Source organism: Haliotis asinina, chromosome 7, assembly GCF_037392515.1.
Source record: "Haliotis asinina isolate JCU_RB_2024 chromosome 7, JCU_Hal_asi_v2, whole genome shotgun sequence".
Taxonomy (NCBI): domain Eukaryota; kingdom Metazoa; phylum Mollusca; class Gastropoda; order Lepetellida; family Haliotidae; genus Haliotis; species Haliotis asinina.
The window spans coordinates 6,565,279-6,584,481 of NC_090286.1; the positions used below are offsets into that span (position 1 = coordinate 6,565,279).

General features: G+C 42.4%; 1 protein-coding gene across 1 annotated transcript in view; it reads left to right on the forward strand.

Moving 5' to 3' along the window:
* Positions 1–9,249, forward strand: part of LOC137290238 (potassium voltage-gated channel protein Shaw-like) — a 49,356-nt gene extending 40,107 nt beyond the window's left edge. The window contains exon 3 of the mRNA XM_067820995.1: positions 8,104–9,249. Coding sequence (XP_067677096.1) covers positions 8,104–9,177 — 1,074 coding nt within the window. The 3' untranslated portion in view covers positions 9,178–9,249. The remainder of the gene's footprint in view (positions 1–8,103) is intronic.
* The last annotated feature ends 9,954 nt before the right edge of the window (positions 9,250–19,203 follow it).

A 19,203-nucleotide genomic window follows, 5' to 3' on the forward strand; every position in this document is an offset into this window, starting at 1 on the left:
TCGGGAGGGTGATAGGCGGTAAATCGATTGATTGATCCCAAAATAGAGGAAGGACCTCGAAAATGAATTCAGATTGAAACTTCGGTGAAGAACTTTACAGTTCCAATCAAGACCTAGACGAAGAAGCATTTTGTCCCCAGACGAGTGTGGGGATGTAGGGATCTGTAGGACCCGGTATGCATATATTGGTATACGTACCGTTGTTATCTGTGCTGGACAGATTGTCAAGGATAGGTTATTACAGTAAGACATGGCTGATGAACATCGTGCGATGGTATTTCTGTACAGTCTAGCTAGGTTGTGGATGAACAACCGGCGATGGCATGAAAATCTGGCGATGGTATTTCTGTACAGTCTAGGGTTGTGGATGAACATCGGGCGATGGTATTTCTGTACAGTCTAGGGTTGTGGATGAACATCGGGCGATGGTATTTCTGTACAGTCTAGGGTTGTGGATGGACATCGGGCGATGGTATTTCTGTACAGTCTAGGGTTGTGGATGAACATCTGGCGATGGTATTTCTGTACAGTCTAGGGTTGTGGATGAACATCGGGCGATGGTATTTCTGTGCAGTCTAGGGTTGTGGATGAACATCTGGCGATGGTATTTCTGTACAGTCTAGGGTTGTGGATGGACATCGGGCGATAGTATTTCTGTACAGTCTAGGGTTGTGGATGAACATCGGGCGATGGTATTTCTGTACAGTCTAGGGTTGTGGATGAACATCGGGCGATGGTATTTCTGTACAGTCTAGGGTTGTGGATGAACATCGGGCGATGGTATTTCTGTACAGTCTAGGGTTGTGGATGAACATCGGGCGATGGTATTTCTGTACAGTCTAGGGTTGTGGATGAACATCGGGCGATGGTATTTCTGTACAGTCTAGGGTTGTGGATGAACATCGGGCGATGGTATTTCTGTACAGTCTAGGGTTGTGGATGAACATCGGGCGGTGGTATTTCTGTACAGTCTAGGGTTGTGGATGAGCATCGGGCCATGGTATTTCTGTACAGTCTAGGGTTGTGGATGAACATCGGGCCATGGTATTTCTGTACAGTCTAGGGTTGTGGATGAACATCGGGCCATGGTATTTCTGTACAGTCTAGGGTTGTGGATGAACATCGGGCGATGGTATTTCTGTACAGTCTAGGGTTGTGGATGGACATCGGGCGATGGTATTTCTGTACAGTCTAGGGTTGTGGATGAACATCGGGCGATGGTATTTCTGTACAGTCTAGGGTTGTGGATGAACATCGGGCGATGGTATTTCTGTACAGTCTAGGGTTGTGGATGAACATCGGGCGATGGTATTTCTGTACAGTCTAGGGTTGTGGATGAACATCGGGCGATGGTATTTCTGTACAGTCTAGGGTTGTGGATGAACATCGGGCGATGGTATTTCTGTACAGTCTAGGGTTGTGGATGAACATCGGGCCATGGTATTTCTGTACAGTCTAGGGTTGTGGATGAACATTCCCTCCCATGGACTGCACTTCATGGGCTAGTTCATCGTGGTTTACATCTTCACGGATTAACTCTTCAGTGGCTAGTTCTTCACTGATCAGTACTTTAAGGGTCAATACTATATGATTAGTTGTGGCCAGTACTTCATGGGTCAGTACTATGTGACCAGTTCTACACTGGCCAGTACTTCATGGGTCAATACTATATGAGTTCTTCACGGGGACCCCTTCAACGTGGACCCATTCACGGATTAGTCCACGAGTCGGTACTTCACGGGCCAGTGCTTCACGGTCACGGTCAAGAATCCATGTTATTGAAAAATACTTGGTTTGTAGTTATAAATGTCAGGATATTTTGCGTTTTGATAAAACTGAGGAGAACAAGACAAAGTTTGGGACAAATCGACTCCGATAAGGCAAATTATTATTGGTTAATGATTCACCACGTCTGTGTGTGCGTGCATGTGTTCGCGTGGGCGTGCTGGAAGGAGAAAGCCAGTCCTGTTGATGACGCTGGCATGTCAGAGTGTCGGTAGCGGAGGAGGAAGTGAATCAATTGTGTTTCAGAGACAAAGATGGATTGCCGGTAATAGTGCTCATGTTTATGCATGAAGACTGTGTGCATGTTCACGTTTAATCACCATCGACCGGCTTCGTCACCCGCCGTTCATGTTCAGTGTGTTACCGTGTTATTGCCAGTTACACAACGTAATGTATTAACAACATCGACGTGTTTATTTCTGTCTTAACGACAGTTTACAGATAGCAGTTTTCGAAGAAAGTGTCTCATTCGTCTGGCTGTAAAAACGCTACCAACAGACGCAATCAGACACTCTCACGTGTCATTGTAGACTGGTTCCACTATCATGAGCGGCGTTCCGCGACATCTTGGCGTAGTACCATCGCAGCGTGTTTGAAAAGACATCGCAAATAGCATCTTTATTGCTACAGCATCAGCTAGTACAATGACTGTCGATTACGTAGCTATTAAACGATATCGTGCCCGATATTCCTGAAACTGTCATCACACCCACCTGTGAAGATCGGGTTAACATTGGTCTTCATTAACCCATGCTTGTCGTAAGAGGCCACTAACGGGATCGGGTGGTCAGACTCGCTGACTTAGTTGGCACATGTCATCCATTCTCATTTGAACAGATTGATGCTCATACTGTTGATTGTCTGGTCCCGGCTAAACTATTTACAGACATATAGCTGGGATATTGCCGCTTTAAAAACGAATAAACAAAAGTGAAAACTTCTCGTCAGCAGAGAGCTAGAGACGTGTCCCTGTTGCCCACGGGTGCTGTGTACTTCAGCACAGAGCAGCCAGTTGACAGTTCTTTGAATATGTTAATAAAATATGTGCCGCATTCACTAGACATTAATAGAAAGTGTTCAGAATTACTCCCCCACCCCCCTTCCGAATAAGACGCCTTGTTCCATCTGTTGCCAGCCTTGTGTCAAGGCCATGTTGGCTTGAACGTCCCCGAAAATCAAAGACGTGTTAACCATAAATTATTTATGAGAGTTAGATGAGATGTTTTATTCTAAACGCTTCCGTCAACTGGCAGTTAGAAGAATGGTCTGACGCATATCAAGCAAATGAGTCGAATTGACAGGTCGAAAACATCGCTCCCTAAACACTCGTGAAATCACCATAGAAATTGGAAATCTGCTGCGCGTTGTGTTTTGCATAATGGCTTAATTTGTATGTTACGACTGGTCTTTTTTATGAGCTAGATTTATCCTGAGGATTGATGGTCCCATTTGTAGGATTACATAGTCAATAGACTTCTTCAAAATACATGACTGGCTCTTTTGTGGTTGGTCGAGTGCATGATACGTGGTCAGAATTTCTTACAAAGCAATCACTACAGTTTCTAGCACATGTTTTTCTCTAAGTTGAGTCTTGGAGGTGGATATTTTTACCTGTTTGTTTCATGTGCCGTTTTTGTCATGGGTATTGAACGACTATGTTGAGAGCAAGGAGGTTAATATCGAAAAGGCATGTATTACAATTGGCGTATTGTTACAACAAAGCCGACCCATTCGGCTGATGAATGTCTTCTTTGTTCCTCAAAGAGTAGAGCAAGGAAGCACTAGTACCACTTTACTTCTTCAGTACTTGACGTAGTGAATAATTCAACATGGAATTGCTGATGGTCTGTGACGCATCGCATTAACATTAACGCTCGGGCTGTACTAAATGTATTTTCTTGGGAAATGTACTTTGAACTATTTAAGAAAAATGTAGGTTCGTGAATATGATTTAAGTTCACGACCCTTATTTGCTGACCTCATGTGCTGGAGTGTGGTGGGGTAGCCTAATGGTCAAAGCGTCTGCTCGTCACCTTGAAGGTGCAATGTGTGAGGTCCCACCGTAATAATACCGGAACATTGCGAAAAGCGGGTAGAATCCAACTCACTCACGTGGTGCCATGAGTTGAACAGACCTAATGCTGCAAGACGTCATACACAATCGTTTAATGGTCAGTTATTTTCAGTTATTTACGTGAAAACCTTCAGATAACGTCAACCTAACAAAACAATAACCAAGGTAGAACATCTAAATTTGACAAATTAGTGAATTACTGACAAAAATATCGTCAGTGATAATTACTGTAAATACGTCCAGCAGTATCCGAGTTCTTGGCTATATTCACATGTAAAATAAAGTATGACAAAAATGCTAGGAGCATTCGATTGGATTCTCGGATATTTTAGCACTAAGTTAAACTTCAGTTCGTCGAAAATATCCAGTCATTCATGAAAATTACTACTAGAGGTATACAGAAGTCGAATATAATTTCCACCAGTTTTCCCAATGATGTCATAAAAGTTCGTCTAACTGCCTCGGATTCTGGTTTAAGAGAAAAGAAGTCATAAAATTAGATTTCCCTTCCATTTACAATCGCGCCTGGTGTATCTCTTGAAGACAGCTCGGTGTTAAGTAGTAGAGCAAGATTCACTTAACTCCCTCGTCCTGTTCTACGACAGTTCTACAGTAGAACTAAACACTGTTCTTATTTCTCCAATAAAAACTTCACAGCCTCGCCGGTAGACACGGGAAGCTGTAACGGTTGAAACCAATTTTAGAGAAGCCATCTTGGGTTCCAGCAGAGAGACTCCGGGTGTCTAAACATGATCGCAGTTCTCGCGAGACTTCAGTAGAAAACTGGGCACTGGGGAATGGACGCAGGGGCGAAATAGTATGACTATGAATCGGAATATTAGATTTGTTTGTTTTCATTTCTGACTATGGATCGGAATATTAGATTTGTTTGTTTTCTTTTTCGGAAACGGTCATTATGAGACCTGAGTGGGGTTTGGTGTGTGATGAAAGGATGACTTTTATGGGTGTTATCGTTCTTGTGTGACGTTGATACCATCTCGCCATGGACCTGACTGTCTGATTCTATAGTGCAAGTGTAGACGATCGTGTTTCAGTACAATTAAAGCATCACACATTGACTCATTAGGATTGTAACGCCCGGTCGCATGCACTCGGCGACGTCAGTGGGATGTGGCGTTTGGCTTCATGCGGCATTGATTACATTTGAACAATGTTATTTTAAGATATTTCCGATCGATATATGTTCTGCTGTGATGCAATGGTTTGATTATTCTACATCAGAAAGAATTCTTTTTTTTGTAAATTTATTTTATGTACTTTAAGGAATTTTTGCCATTCCCCGAATTCTAGCTACTTTAATAAGACGTGCATTTCATACCGGTCTGTAAACATCATCAGACTCCTTGTAACTTCTTCCGCTGAGACATGACATTGTAGTCTTTAATTCAGTTCAATTCCATGTGAAATCCGGGGCTGTCATGTGGTGCCGAGTTCCTTGTGTTGGTCCCTCTGTGGCGGTAGGACGATATGAGTGGGCAGAGGTTTGGTCATGTGGACTAACAGAATAAATGATTGGTTAAAACTTGTCGACTTGATGTTAGCATACTAGTTCTTTGTTTGTTTGTTGTTTAACGCCGAACTCAGGGGTCTGAAAATTATCGAGTCTGACCTCATCGATTTTCGCAAATGGGATGCAATCACATGTGCTAACCATGCCAGCGAGTCTGACCCTCGGATCGCGTCGCCTCTTACTACAAGCACAGGTTGTTAAAGACCAATTCTAGCCCTATCCTCGCTTGAGGTTGACACTGCTAACAATCATTGATGAAGAAGGAAATCAGAAGTGATGCAGTTCATAAACCTTTAACACCCAAGTGACTGGTAACAAACCTGGAAACGTAATTACGAAAAATCTAAGATTCCATCCAACAGTCTCAGTTTCCGCCAAGGTAGCTCTTCGTTGCGACTTGTGTTTTAGACGACTGGGCGACCCGCTCCTTTCGCAAGATATAGGTTGGCAGTAAGCATAAAAGTCTATGAATATTGACGCTAATCTTCATAAGGGGCCATGTCGATCGTGACACGAAGGCGGAATAATGTCAGACAACGTCCCCAGTGTATGTAAGCTCCCGTTACCCTGCAATTACCCCGCTGTCTACGTTTCTAGCGTTTCGCGCCGACCGCTATCACCAGTCTCATCAGCTTTTGTTCCATCCTTTCGTTCTACAAGATTAGCCCGACTTACATCTGGACTGGCGGCTTTGGAAAGCAATCACCCAGCCTGCCAATTTCAGTGTTCGTGCATGACTACGGCTCATCTGCCTTGGACTTCCAAAGGACCTTGGAAACTCATGGAGGAGATACTTGGTGATGTGGTTGTAATGAAGCCGAACTCTCCAGTTACTTTTTACTGGGTCAGGACGCCCGGGGTGTGATAGAAGAAAGTTTGGGCCATCACATTGATTTGACTAGCACCATATCCCAGTATCCAATTCTCGACAGTATTAGGCTCCATAAGAAAAATAAATGTTTCTCGGGCACATTTTTTATGAGGGCGGTAGGACTTTTTGATAGAAAAAGGTGACGAGGGAGGAATACATTTATAATATTTTTCTCCCAGAAATACAGCTTGGAAAGTTTAGCACGTGTTAATGAGTTATAGATTCAGTCACATTTGTTCAAACAAACACTCATTCTTATAGTGGACAAATGTATGATGACGTGGCCGACTCTAAATTGCTTTTTTAAAATGTCAATGAAATATTGTTACGAGCACAAATACAGGTGACGCGCCGATGCCAGAGAAACATTTCACTTTATATTTAGGCTTAATAAATTATCCGCTATAGTGAGTGAGTTTCGTTATACACCGCTTTTAGCAATATTCCAGCAATATCACCGCGAGGGACACAAAAATGGGTTTCACACATAGTATCCATATGGTCATCGAACCCGAGTTTTCATCGTGACGAGCGAACACTATAACCATTAGCCTACCCCACCGCCTCCTTGTCCCTATCGCTCAGAACACTTTTACAGGTGCGTAGCACCCATTCAGGCAAAAGAAAGTATAAATCTTTCTTTGATGATTGTTGAAATGAAACAAATAGTTATTTGAAGGTGATATGTGTGGCGCTGGAATTTGATAAAGTTTGTTTTGTTATTGGTCAAATCTGCTTTACAAGACAGTGCATTTGGAACGAACATACGAAATCAAGTGTTTCAGCTATATCGTGGCGTGTCTGCGTTATGTGGGAGGGAATCCCGGAGTGACACTTGTTACTTTGCTGCAACCTACCTGATGGCACACCCAAAGTAAAGATTATAACAACTCTGAGAGTCAAACCCAGGAACCCTAGTATTCCGATGAAAACCTTAGAGTGAGCCGACGTGTTACTTTTTCGAATACTCTTCATTGAATTTATAACGAATGATTTTGTTTAAGCATAAGCTGGATTTCATCTGAAGCCTCATAGGTCCTGTTTTTCTATCTTTGCTTATTGAGCCCTTTTCTGCATGTGATATCTCGTTATTCCGTACTCCGTTAAAAAACTGTGAAATTCCAGGTTAGAATTGGTGTAGTTCACAGACCCATGCCTGTAAGGTGCGACCAGCATAATGGGGTGGCCAGACTTGCTGACTTGGTTCATAGTATCCCTATCGTGTAGATCGATTCTCATGATGTTGATCTGGTCTGGTCCAGACTCGATTATTTACAGACCGCCGCCATATAGCTGGAATACTGCTGAGTGCGGCGTAAAACTGAACTCAGTCACTCATTCACTCACTTTGAAACTCCTACTTACGCTTAGGAGTATACTATGCGTCACTGGTACCCATTATTCAGTGGGAATGATCCAACCTTGGTGAAATATATGCTGCACGCCTAGAGAACAATAGAGATCAGTAGCTTCAGGCGTAGGGTAGATTAGTGAACGACAAGTTGTTTTAAGTAGAAAACATCAATCCTCACTCATCCACCCTACAACCCACTCTACCAAAACCACCCAACCACCCAACCGCCGCACTCACTCACTCACTCATTCACCCACCCAGCCACCCACTCACTCACTCACTCACTGTATCAACCGTTGAAGAGCCGAGGTAGGATTGGTCTTCAGCAATCGATGTCATCCCATCCCAATTGTGTAGGGCTGTGGTCATGTTGATCACTTTATTACCTGGTCCACATTCGATTATTTACAGATGCGGCGTTAAACTAAACTCATACCAAACCAAATTACTCATATCATCGGGTTCTCACTATCTACTCTCTGTTTCAGATGTACGGCATCACGTCCTTCCTGTTCGTTGTTCTTTCCATCGCCGGCTTTTGTTTGGAGACGTTGCCGTCGTTGAGGAGAGCGAACAACGTGACGACCAAATGTGACGGCGTTGATAGCATATCCAGCGTCGTCACCTCACACGAGGCTCTCAACATCATCGACCTGATCTGCACCGTCTTCTTCACACTGGAGCTGATATTAAGATTTACGGTAGCCCCGAATAAACTAAAGTTCGTACGTTCGCCAATGAACATAATTGACCTTCTGGCCCTGATCCCTCTGTACGTTCAGATTATATTTGAAAAATCGGACCAGAAAGCCTGTTACCTCAACGAAAGACTTGTGATTGAGATTATGTTCATCCTAAGGATCATCCGTATGTTCCGTATCTTCCACCTTGTGAAGCATTACCAGGCGCTGAAGGTGCTGGTGTACGCCCTGAAGGCGAGTCTCCAGGAGCTGATGATGCTCTTCATCTTCCTCATGATCGGGATGCTTGTGTTCGCCACCATGATCTACTACACGGAGAGGAAAGACGCCACCAACCCCAGCGACACCTTCAACACAATTCCCGTGGGCTTCTGGTGGGCCATCATCACCATGACAACGGTAGGATACGGCGATATCTATCCACGGACTCCAATCGGATACATTGTGGGAACAGCCTGCTCTGTTTGTGGTGTACTGCTTGTGGCCTTGACCTTTCCGGTAATATCCAATAACTTCAGTCTGTTTTATACTCACGTCAGGTCCCGATCGCAAGCACCAAGACGCGTGGAAGCAGAGTCTAAGGACCCACTTATACCCCTTAAACAAATGCCTAATTATTCTGCAACTGATCGCCCCCCTTCGGTAGCGTCAACAGTGGTAGAACCATATATGAACGGTAACGCCCGAGACAAAGGCAGTGATAAGACAAGTCCGATCCTTGTCTCCAGAATGTCCCGAAACGGGTCCATCAGCGACGTGATAATGAAGAATATAGATTCCTCGTATAGCCTACATCAAAATGGTTCCACGAAAACACGCTCAGACGATGGAGGATCGTGTCAAGGGGAGACGCACGTATGACGCATTGGTGTGTCAGCCATGACTCGCTGGTGTCAAACGTGACGCTGTTTGGAATTCTTGTGATTTGGAGAAGTAAGATGAACCGTTTCCCTATTCATAGTGGCATCTCAACCTAGTGCTCAAGCCTGTAGGAACTCTAAGTCCATATTCCGACAGCAGTGTGATAACAGAGACCATGTACTTGATTATATGATTTCTGGTGACAACGGACTCTGTTGCCTACTTTTTCAGCTTTTTTTTCTGTGATTTATATGTGAATTCGATGCTTTCTGCAGTGCGAAGGGCGACAACTAGCCGGCCGTACAGAGCTGAATCAATACTGGATATATCCGTATTTTCCATCACTGGTTCTTGACGGGTAAGCAACAGCTGCCTTCACTCGTGAATGTTATGTTGAACCAGCCAAGGCTTGGTTCCAGTGAAGCACATGCTGTTGAGAGCTGACACCATTGAGCGCTCATATTACATATGCGGTATTTGTCATGCAACGCGCGTCTTATTTCCATCGGGAAATAAAATAACGGACAGAAAGGATAAAAACTCCGTGCAGGACCATGGCCTTTCTTTAAACCCTACCGACGCTTAATATTCAACGCTGTTTGGAGCAGAGGTTTCAAGGCCATGGCGCACGTTGGAAATAACATGTTGCCTTTGTAAGCTGAACGGTGATTGGCATAACGATCCCTGGCTTCTCTTTGGCTGAAAGGGTTGACTTGCTTGGTTGGTTTAGAATAGTATCTGAACCACGCAGGGACATTACACCTTATATGGTAGTGGAAGAAAGTAGTTGAAACGAACCTGCATTGACAACGGGTGTGTTCATGCTCTCAGATAACTCGTTCCCTCACTACTCATTTCTCAGGTTAGACCAGTCTGATGCAATAGTAACAGTTGTCATGAAAGGCGCTTTCCCTAATGCACCTCCCAAGCAATAACAGCCCAGTAGATACACAGTAGCAATAACACCTGAGTTAATATTTAAAATTGAAAGTGGTTAAACCGAAGCTCATATCGTTATATACCATATTTGTCATTACATGTCTATATGACATGAGACGTTTTACTGTGAAATCTATAGAATTATTAACACATTATATATGAATGATTTTATAAAACTAAAACAATTTAAACACTTCGATGTTATAAATATATCTGTTATCCTGGTTTGACAAAACATAGAATAGGCAGTTTAATGGCGCTTCGTGGTGAGCATTTCATGATCTTATTGATATTTCGAATAATAACTATGTTACACTCGGCAGTAGCGTTATCGTTGTACAAAAATGTTGACAGTTTCAATTTTCACTTCCCTCTCTCCGGCTGGTAGTAGTTGGAAACACATGAAAGAGTATGGATCGCCCCGTCACCATGTTCCCGACTGAAGCTTGATAGTAGAAGGGAGATAACTCTGATCTGTAATGCTCAATCTCAAAAACTTCTGTAAATGTACTACCATTAATATAACTACTCCTCTTCCTTCGCTCACTACTACTACTACTACTACTACTACTACTACTACTACTACTACTACTACTACTACTATAAAAGGTGAAAAAACACGGTCGTCGTCAGTAATGTTCTTTTCACTGGCTATATTGTTCACTTCAATATATTCCTTTTAAATCAACAAAAGCAAAGAAAATGCCGTTCATGTAACATTTTAGGTTTCAGCTGCTATGCGTTACAAAAGTAGTTTGGAAAAGGAAACAAATTTGTTTTTTGTTCAAGTATTGTGATACATGTATGTAATTTATTTTATGGAATTGTTTAAATTCTGAAAGCATGCCAATTCATACTCCCTTTAAAAACTCAGGCAAAAACACCCTATCCCCTTTTTTCGTGACTAGTTAATTGTTATTTAACTCCACTGAAACCTGTATAAGTTCTTTGAAATCTGTACGAAATATGCGTGACCTCTCGTGTTTTTCCGGTTGGTTACGTTAAGTTACGGAAAGGGTCGAATGGTACCGATTACTCATGGAAACATCAAACCAGTAGAGCGGTTGCAGATCTATCCTGCTCGTCTCCCTTTGTTTTATCCACCATAGTCAATCGCCATCCAGCTGACGTTGTGATATAATGAACCAATACTCGTGTCAAATGTGAATCGCCATCAAAGTCATCATCATAGCTGAGAGGATATTAATGAAAGGTCCGTTATGAGCCACTAGTGCGTGAGTGCGCCTTTGTTTCCCATGTACAACCTCATTTCCACTTTCAGTGCTTTTGATCTCAGTGTTGTGACTGTGGTCTTTGTGCATTATATTACACCTGCTTCAATGAAGCAGGTGCTTTTCCGCATTCCTTTAATGAAGCTGTTCGTCAACGAATGCTTGAAAACAGGCGTGTAATTGTATGTGTGTGTGTTCAGTTTATTAAACGACCTTTGAAAATCGCGTGAAAATTATGTGTGCAAACCCACCCCATCCCTTTCTCAAGAGTGTGCAACCACCCCCACCCCACCCTCCTCCCTTTGTCAAAATTCTGTATCCGCCCCTGGGTGTTGGTATGACTGTAGGCTACGCTAATGCTGTGTGTATCGCGATGTTGGGGTGGGGATGGCACCGATGAAGAAGTTGGGTGTGGTGTATGTTTTTTACAGACTCAAGACTTGCATGATCATGAGTACTGCTGTACTAAACAGCACCGCCATTTACACCCCGATAGTGACATTATCGTTGTGCTACCCCGTACTCAGCGCAAGAATCCGGATTCTATTACCATTTTTTATTATCAAATATTTCACTAAGGTAAGCTCCTTCACGTTGTACATCAAATATTGAACCAGCAAACCACATATCCCAGCTTATACCACATATCCCAGCTTATACCACATATCCCAGCTTTTACCACATATCCCAGCTCATACCCCGCATTGTATGTCCAAGTCTAAAGCCACTTGATATATAGCCACCTTGTACTCTCAGGCTATGTATCCTTGCCTGAACCGACACTGAAGATACCCCACACTCTATATATCCCGACCGCCCAGGTTCTTCATGTGACAATGTGTTAAACGTGAAAGGGGCTTTCTCTTGAGGCAAATCATTCTTTCACACCACAATTGTTCTAGGGTCAGACGTGACAGAGGCATTTATTTACCACTCCATATCAAGTTAAAATATCTTCTCGTATTTCCCGCAAATACTATTCCCGACCACCTGTGGATACTGATCTGTAACAGCATTTTACGTGATGATCTGAAATCCGAAACCTGTCTGCACAAAGGGCTGAGGACACTTCTCTCTGAGGTCGCGTCAGGTGAACCCTGGGTAAACTTTGACCATCCAATCAAAGCACTTGATGCGACTTAAATCAATCAGATGTTAGCTTTCTAAAAAGACACTGACAGTTGAAATGTGTTGACGTTTTATAACTTCTGTGTATTCGATTGTCATCATACCGTACAAACAAACATTCAGTTTGGCGGCCGATTATTTCCACAACCTGGGTTTCATAGATATCTAGTTGTGAGAGAGACTGCTTTGGTACCAGTATTATCACGTGGAAGCTATATACTTGATTATGACTCTAGGGCAATGATAAGGTGTAGTTATCATCAGCAGTGTCAAACCGGTCAGAATTGTTGAAATTCTATAAGTGCTAAGGATCTTAGATCACGAAGACCATGATCAGTTCATTTCAAGGGTCCACCTTGGAATTCCCATTGATGTGCATGAAGATCCACCTGATTAAACGGTGTCGCCGCTTAGTTAGTCCATATTTGTCGTGCTCAACACCCATTGTAGAGATCAGTATCTGAGCCCAAAATATTCATATACATGATTACTTTACTCAACTGACATCAAATTGGCATCGTCAACAACGATCCATCTGCTCAGGAGTTAAATTATACTACTCAAAGAAGAACACCCAACGACTTGTTAATATATCATGGCTTCTTGACGTTACGACACTCAGCCTTCCAGTTGTGGGTGTTCTTAACATAGCTCAAATATATTCAATTAATGTATGTTTTCATCGATCTGTTTAAAATATGTGCATGTGATGCCGTCGAACTTTGCTGTAAACCATGTATATTTCTAGAATCAGGATACGTATGAATGCACTGGCGATTGTAATTCATTTGTATTATATTGGGATAACAATTGGGTTCATTATTGGGTGAAGGTGCCGCATATTACTTAATTCTATATGTTAGTGTCGGTACGATCAGTTGATAAGATGTTAAGATACGGGTGACATTTCAAACGGCTGTGACTGCAGAAACCTTTTGTAAAATGTACTCAGTATATGGATTGCATGCCCTTTAGAATATTTGTCTGAATGGCATTCTAGATGTTGGTGGCACAGAGGTGACAAAATTTTATGGATGATCAACTTTTGCATTTTAACAATGGCGACGTTTTGGTATAGATTCTTATATCATTTTCAAGCATGTTTCTATAAGTGGACCATCCATAAAGTTTTTTCATCCATTTAGAATATGTTGTATATTAATGAGTCTTATTGTCCATCTAAATTTTCAAATGGTATAATTGACTGTAAATATTGCATCACATTAACTACAGCTTCGTCTCTATTAAGCAAGAGTTTCAAGATGAGCTACAGAACATTTGGTCATTTATTAATACGAATCACCCTTATATGTACATATATGTCCTGACAAAGAGTTTCTAAACACAAATGGACCAAATAACATGGTCCGCTAATCTGGACCTCACTAATCCGGACATCGCTAACCTGGACTCCACTAATCCGAACATCGCTAATCTGAAACCCATTAATCCAGGCTCCGCTAATCTGGAACCCACCAACCCAGACCTTGTTAATCCGGACCCCGCAAATGTGGACTTAAAAGAAATCAAGGAAAACATGTTTCTTCCATATTGCCATAAAGAAAACCCGATTCATCCATATCCCTACAAGTACTGGGTCACGACATGTCCGATTAGTTTGGCAGTTCAGACATATTAACAGTTTAATGAAAAAAAAACCCACTAATTTTGAGCGGTATACATCACAGATAGTCCCAACTGACGTATGTTAGTGCATTTCTTCAACATGGTGCCAAGTTGTTTCCTTCACAGTTGCCAATGTACGCATTGTAAAGTCATTGTCGTGAGGATGTGTTAGTTGTGGATATAGGCTGCAACATGGACGTCAAAGTATACCACCTTGCCCACGTCCTTCTGCGCGGTGTGTCTTGCGCTATGTGTACGGCGGGTCTTTGACACAACGACTCATTTGATATTTATGCTTGTTTGTAATTTGATCATATGATTTTTTTGGAGTTTTCCACTCTGTTACAGCATTGACATGTTACTGGTTGAAGATGAGGCTGGTGACAACTGTTATAAACATATCGCTCCCACCAGACGGTTCGAATAGCCTAGTGCCTCTTACTGATACAAACCCAACAGCTTTTAACTTTGGGCGTTAATATCCAGTTCTCTGTCGAATGAAAAGAAAATCCAAAGACATCAACTGAGTAAATCCGGGAGATTCCCACTAATGAATGCTAGGTCATTAAGATATAATCACTCGGGCATATTCAAGGAACATTGCTCGTCTCATTTATAAAACATATTCATTGGTAACAGGGGTAATAGATAAACAGAAGTTCATTCAGGGGAAGATGTATGCCCTGAAGCAGTGTCAGGAACAATTCACCTTTAACATCCTCTCAGTGACTTCCTTTTTCCAACAACCTGCTCCAATGGTTAGCTAGGGAATGAAGTAAATGTGCGCCATGTACAAGTCACGGCTAACCGCCTTGACATTTCCTTGAATCGTCGAAGATAAAATTTTCATCCGAAATGCTATTGTGATGATACGCAACACATATATCTCCGGCTCAGATCTATTCACTTACAAATACAAAGTTAAAACGAAGGACAGAAATTACGACATATTTTAACAGTATAACGGCTACAACAAAGCTGGTTGAACTTAATGTTCAACGGCGATGTCTGCTCACTTTATGGACTGTGTGAAGTATCCCTACACTCAAACATGTTTGTGACATTCCATATAGGATCACTTAAAAGAACTATCTGATTATTGAAAGTGCCTCTGCTCTCGAGACTTCCTCATGAATTCTCTAGGTCCGACGTGAATGGGTTACCGTCTGGCGGGATGTTTATTTGCTCCTCTACAATGCTATGCAATGAAAATGCTTTGAAACACAAATCCACGTTTTGTTTTTATTTTAAAGATCGACTTCAACGAGATCGATCAACCATGAACTGGATCCACAATGAATTGGACCTCAACAATGCATTCTTGAAAGAGGCAAAATTATTGGATGGGATTATCAGGCTATCTGGTTGATATGTATCATAGTACGCTCGTATCCACGTTCATTATGTTTATAACTGGGTTGTCTGATATTTACAGATCAAGTGATTTAGCCTGAAATTTACAGTGCAAAACCCACTGCATTCACACATTGTACCCATGAAGGGAATCGAACTGGGTCTTCAACTGGGTGTCGAGCGAACGCCTAAATCACTAAGCTACCCAAATGGCCTCGTCTGTTTAGTGGAAGGTAAATAGGATACTTGAAAATTAGGAATGAGGGATTTCGACTTATAAATGATTGACATAGATAAAAAAAAAAGTTTAATCCGTTGGATTATTTTACAACAACATCCATTCGTTCTAAAACAACAACAACAACAACGGTTAACACTAACTCTACCCAACACATCACACATGCAATCGGTGTGTGCGGTGACAGTAAACTCTCTCTGAACTCTTCTTTCGTGATAGCTTACTTTCGCCCCGTACTTCCGTGACAATTTACACTCGCTCCATACACTACTTCCGTAACGATTTCCACTCCCTTCATGTACTGGGCCCAAGACCGCAACACTCATTATCATCCAGGAAAGCGTTCGCGAGGCAGCTTTACTGCATTATCTGTCATCTGGAGCAGAAACCATCTGGTACATTCTACTTGAATTGTTATTATATTGCGTTTGCATACAAATTTGATCCGTTCATGTCAAGCGATAGTCATAAAAAGTAGATACCTTCAAATAAAACCAGTAATACGACAAAACAACATGCGCGTGTAACACCAAGATAATACCAGGGTATAAACTATATAGTTGTGTTACTGTCTGGGTATCAGCTGAATATAAGGGGCACGGGGATGTAACGAGGTCAACATACCAAGTTCGTGCCATGACGAATTCAACAATGCGGACTGTTAATACCGCTTTAAGAGTATGTACGTATTCCAAACCAACAGATAACGCTACAAAATTCGACACAGGTGTCAGAACTACTATTTTGAGAGAAAGAGTCCTCGGAGTGAGTGAGTGAGTTTGGTTTTACGCAGCTTTTAGCTATATTCAAGTGATATCACGGCGGGGGACACCAGAAAATGGGTCTCACACATTGTACCCATGTGGGGAATCGAACCCGGGTCTTCGGCGTGACGAGTGGACACTTTAACCACTAGGCTACCCCACCGCCCCAAGAGTCTTCGGAAGCAGTAAATGTCGTGACAATGCAATTCCAAGGCAAAATCTGCAGAGAATTTCCACCTATATTAGAATGTATTGTTTACTTTACTCACATACAACACAATGAACAATCTACATAACCAGCAATTTTATTTACATAATTTCTTTACAGCCAAATCAGATCACTGGCTATTTTCAGTACGGGCAACATGAAGACCAAGGTCGTCAATGGCGCACGGCTGGATTGGCATGAAACGTCGGTAAAAGCATTATGACTGTAAGGTTTCTGTGTCTTGTGAAGAATGGCGGTTGTCAGCTGGCATGTGTCATTGATTCGGCGTGTTTTGGTGACACCGGTCATGCATGGGTTCAGGTCTCCATTATAGCACTAACATCTGCTGCTCGGGGAAGATCTAATTTCAGGTGTAACTGACATTGCAAATTATGCAAATTTTTATTGATTCAAATACTCGAAGATCGTTAATGACAACAGAGTGTTATATTTATGGATTCGAATCCGCTGATAGTGTTTCTAGGATTTTCAGCACCAGTGGGAGAGTTTCACATTCGAAAGAGGTACCAGTTCATGCGGGAAGGTGGTGTAGCACAGTAGTTAAAGCGTTGGCTCGTCACACCGAAGACCCGGTTTGATTCCCCACATGGGTACTATGTGTGAAGCCAATTCCTGGTGTCCCATGCCGTGATATTGTTGGAATATGGCTAAAAACGGCTTGAAGATAAACTCATTCATCACTGCATATATGATTAAGTTGACGTAAGATAACAGCTAGTCAGTGAGTAGTGTTTTTCGTCGCTCTTGGCACTGTCCTAGTAATAGAACACTAGAAATGAACTGCACACATTTTGAACACACTGGTAATCCAAACTGGATCTTCGGCGACGAATTGATATGGCGCGAGGAGCGAACGCTTTAACCGTGGGGCTATTCAAAGCCCCACCTGCCATTACACAAGAGGAGGAACAGTTGTTTTAACCTCCGCCCATGTAGACGGTGTGGCATCAACACCAGTTTTCACAGAATTATATCACAAGTACCTGGCTGAACGCCTCTGTTTTTTTAATATCGTGGAACGTTTTGGTTCGGTGATCAGAAAGGGCCGATCGCTGTAAACACGTGTTACGAAAAAACCTTGGCATGCAAGCGCACGCATGCATGCGCACTCACTAAATCGAACAAAATCCAGTTTGTCTATTGTTGGTACTGGTCGCCAGTACACACATGTTGATCATAGTGATACACTGGCTGAACACATTTGATTGACGAGTATGTGTTCGATAACAGAGTAAGCTTTCAGGAACATCACAGCCGTTGCACCATGAATTACTTTCACGAATGGTATCCATACTGAGAATCGAACCAGGGTATTGGGCGTGACGGGGGAATAAATGGTCCGGTTTAGACAGTGTTGGATTGTAGAGCTGGTGACAAATGTACAAGCCTAGGGTGGAACTGAGAATTTATGCTGGTGCTGACAACTTGGACAGATGCCGCTATTGACAACTTGGACAGATGCTGGTTTTTTTAGCTTCCACAGTAGTCGTGTTCGTGGATGAAAGATGTGATATGCTTCAAGAATATCTGAGAATGTATAAATTACAAGAAGGGGATAACACGATATTAATGTATACATATGTTCGTATATTAATAGGTGATCTATACATTTGCCATACATAAAGCCTACAAGGATCGGCCTGAAGATTTCAACTCAATCTTCTGTTATCAGAACAGAGGACAGATGTAGGTTATCGACCTATTGCCCGTGAAGATCCGGGATAGTACAGGTCTTCAGGAACCCATAATTGCTACGAAAGGCGACTATGCTTGTAAGAAGCGACTAATGGGATCGGGTGGTCAGGTTCGCTGACTTGCTTGACATATGTGATCGTTTTCCAGTTGCTCAGACCGATGCTCATGCTGTTGATCACAGGAGTCTCCTATCCAGACTCGATTATTTACAGACCGCCATCATATAGCAGGAATATTGCTGTGTGCGGCGTAAAACTAAACTCACCCAAAACTAAAATAAGAAATGACGGAAATGTTTGAAAAGTATAAACATTGTGTACATGTTGCCAAAACACAACAGATATGGTTTAGTGGTTCACCTCTTAATGGCACTTCAAAACGCCATGATTGTTAGGAGCGGAGCGAAGAAATTGGAACGTCTCGGATTTAGCGCATGTAACAGACGAACGTTTCTCCGCACTCAGCAGTGTTTCAGCTGTATTACTTCGGTCTGTAAATAACTGAGGCTGGAAAAGTTAATCCAGTGCTCAACATCATGAGCATCAATCAACGCAGTTGGGATACGATCAGTCAGCCACGTCAGTCAGGCTGACACCCGATCCCGTTAGTCGCCTCTTACGACAGCATGGCTTACTGAAGATCAGTTCTAAATGCGGGTCTTCACGGGAATAAATTAACACAGACAATGCAAATTTCCTCGACACCACTCAATGCGTAAATTCAACACAAGCCCACCCATTTTAATTTCAACCAATGAGGTTAAGCTATTCCTTAATGGTGCGTGACCTAATTATTCGTCCAAAATGAAAATGCCACTGAATC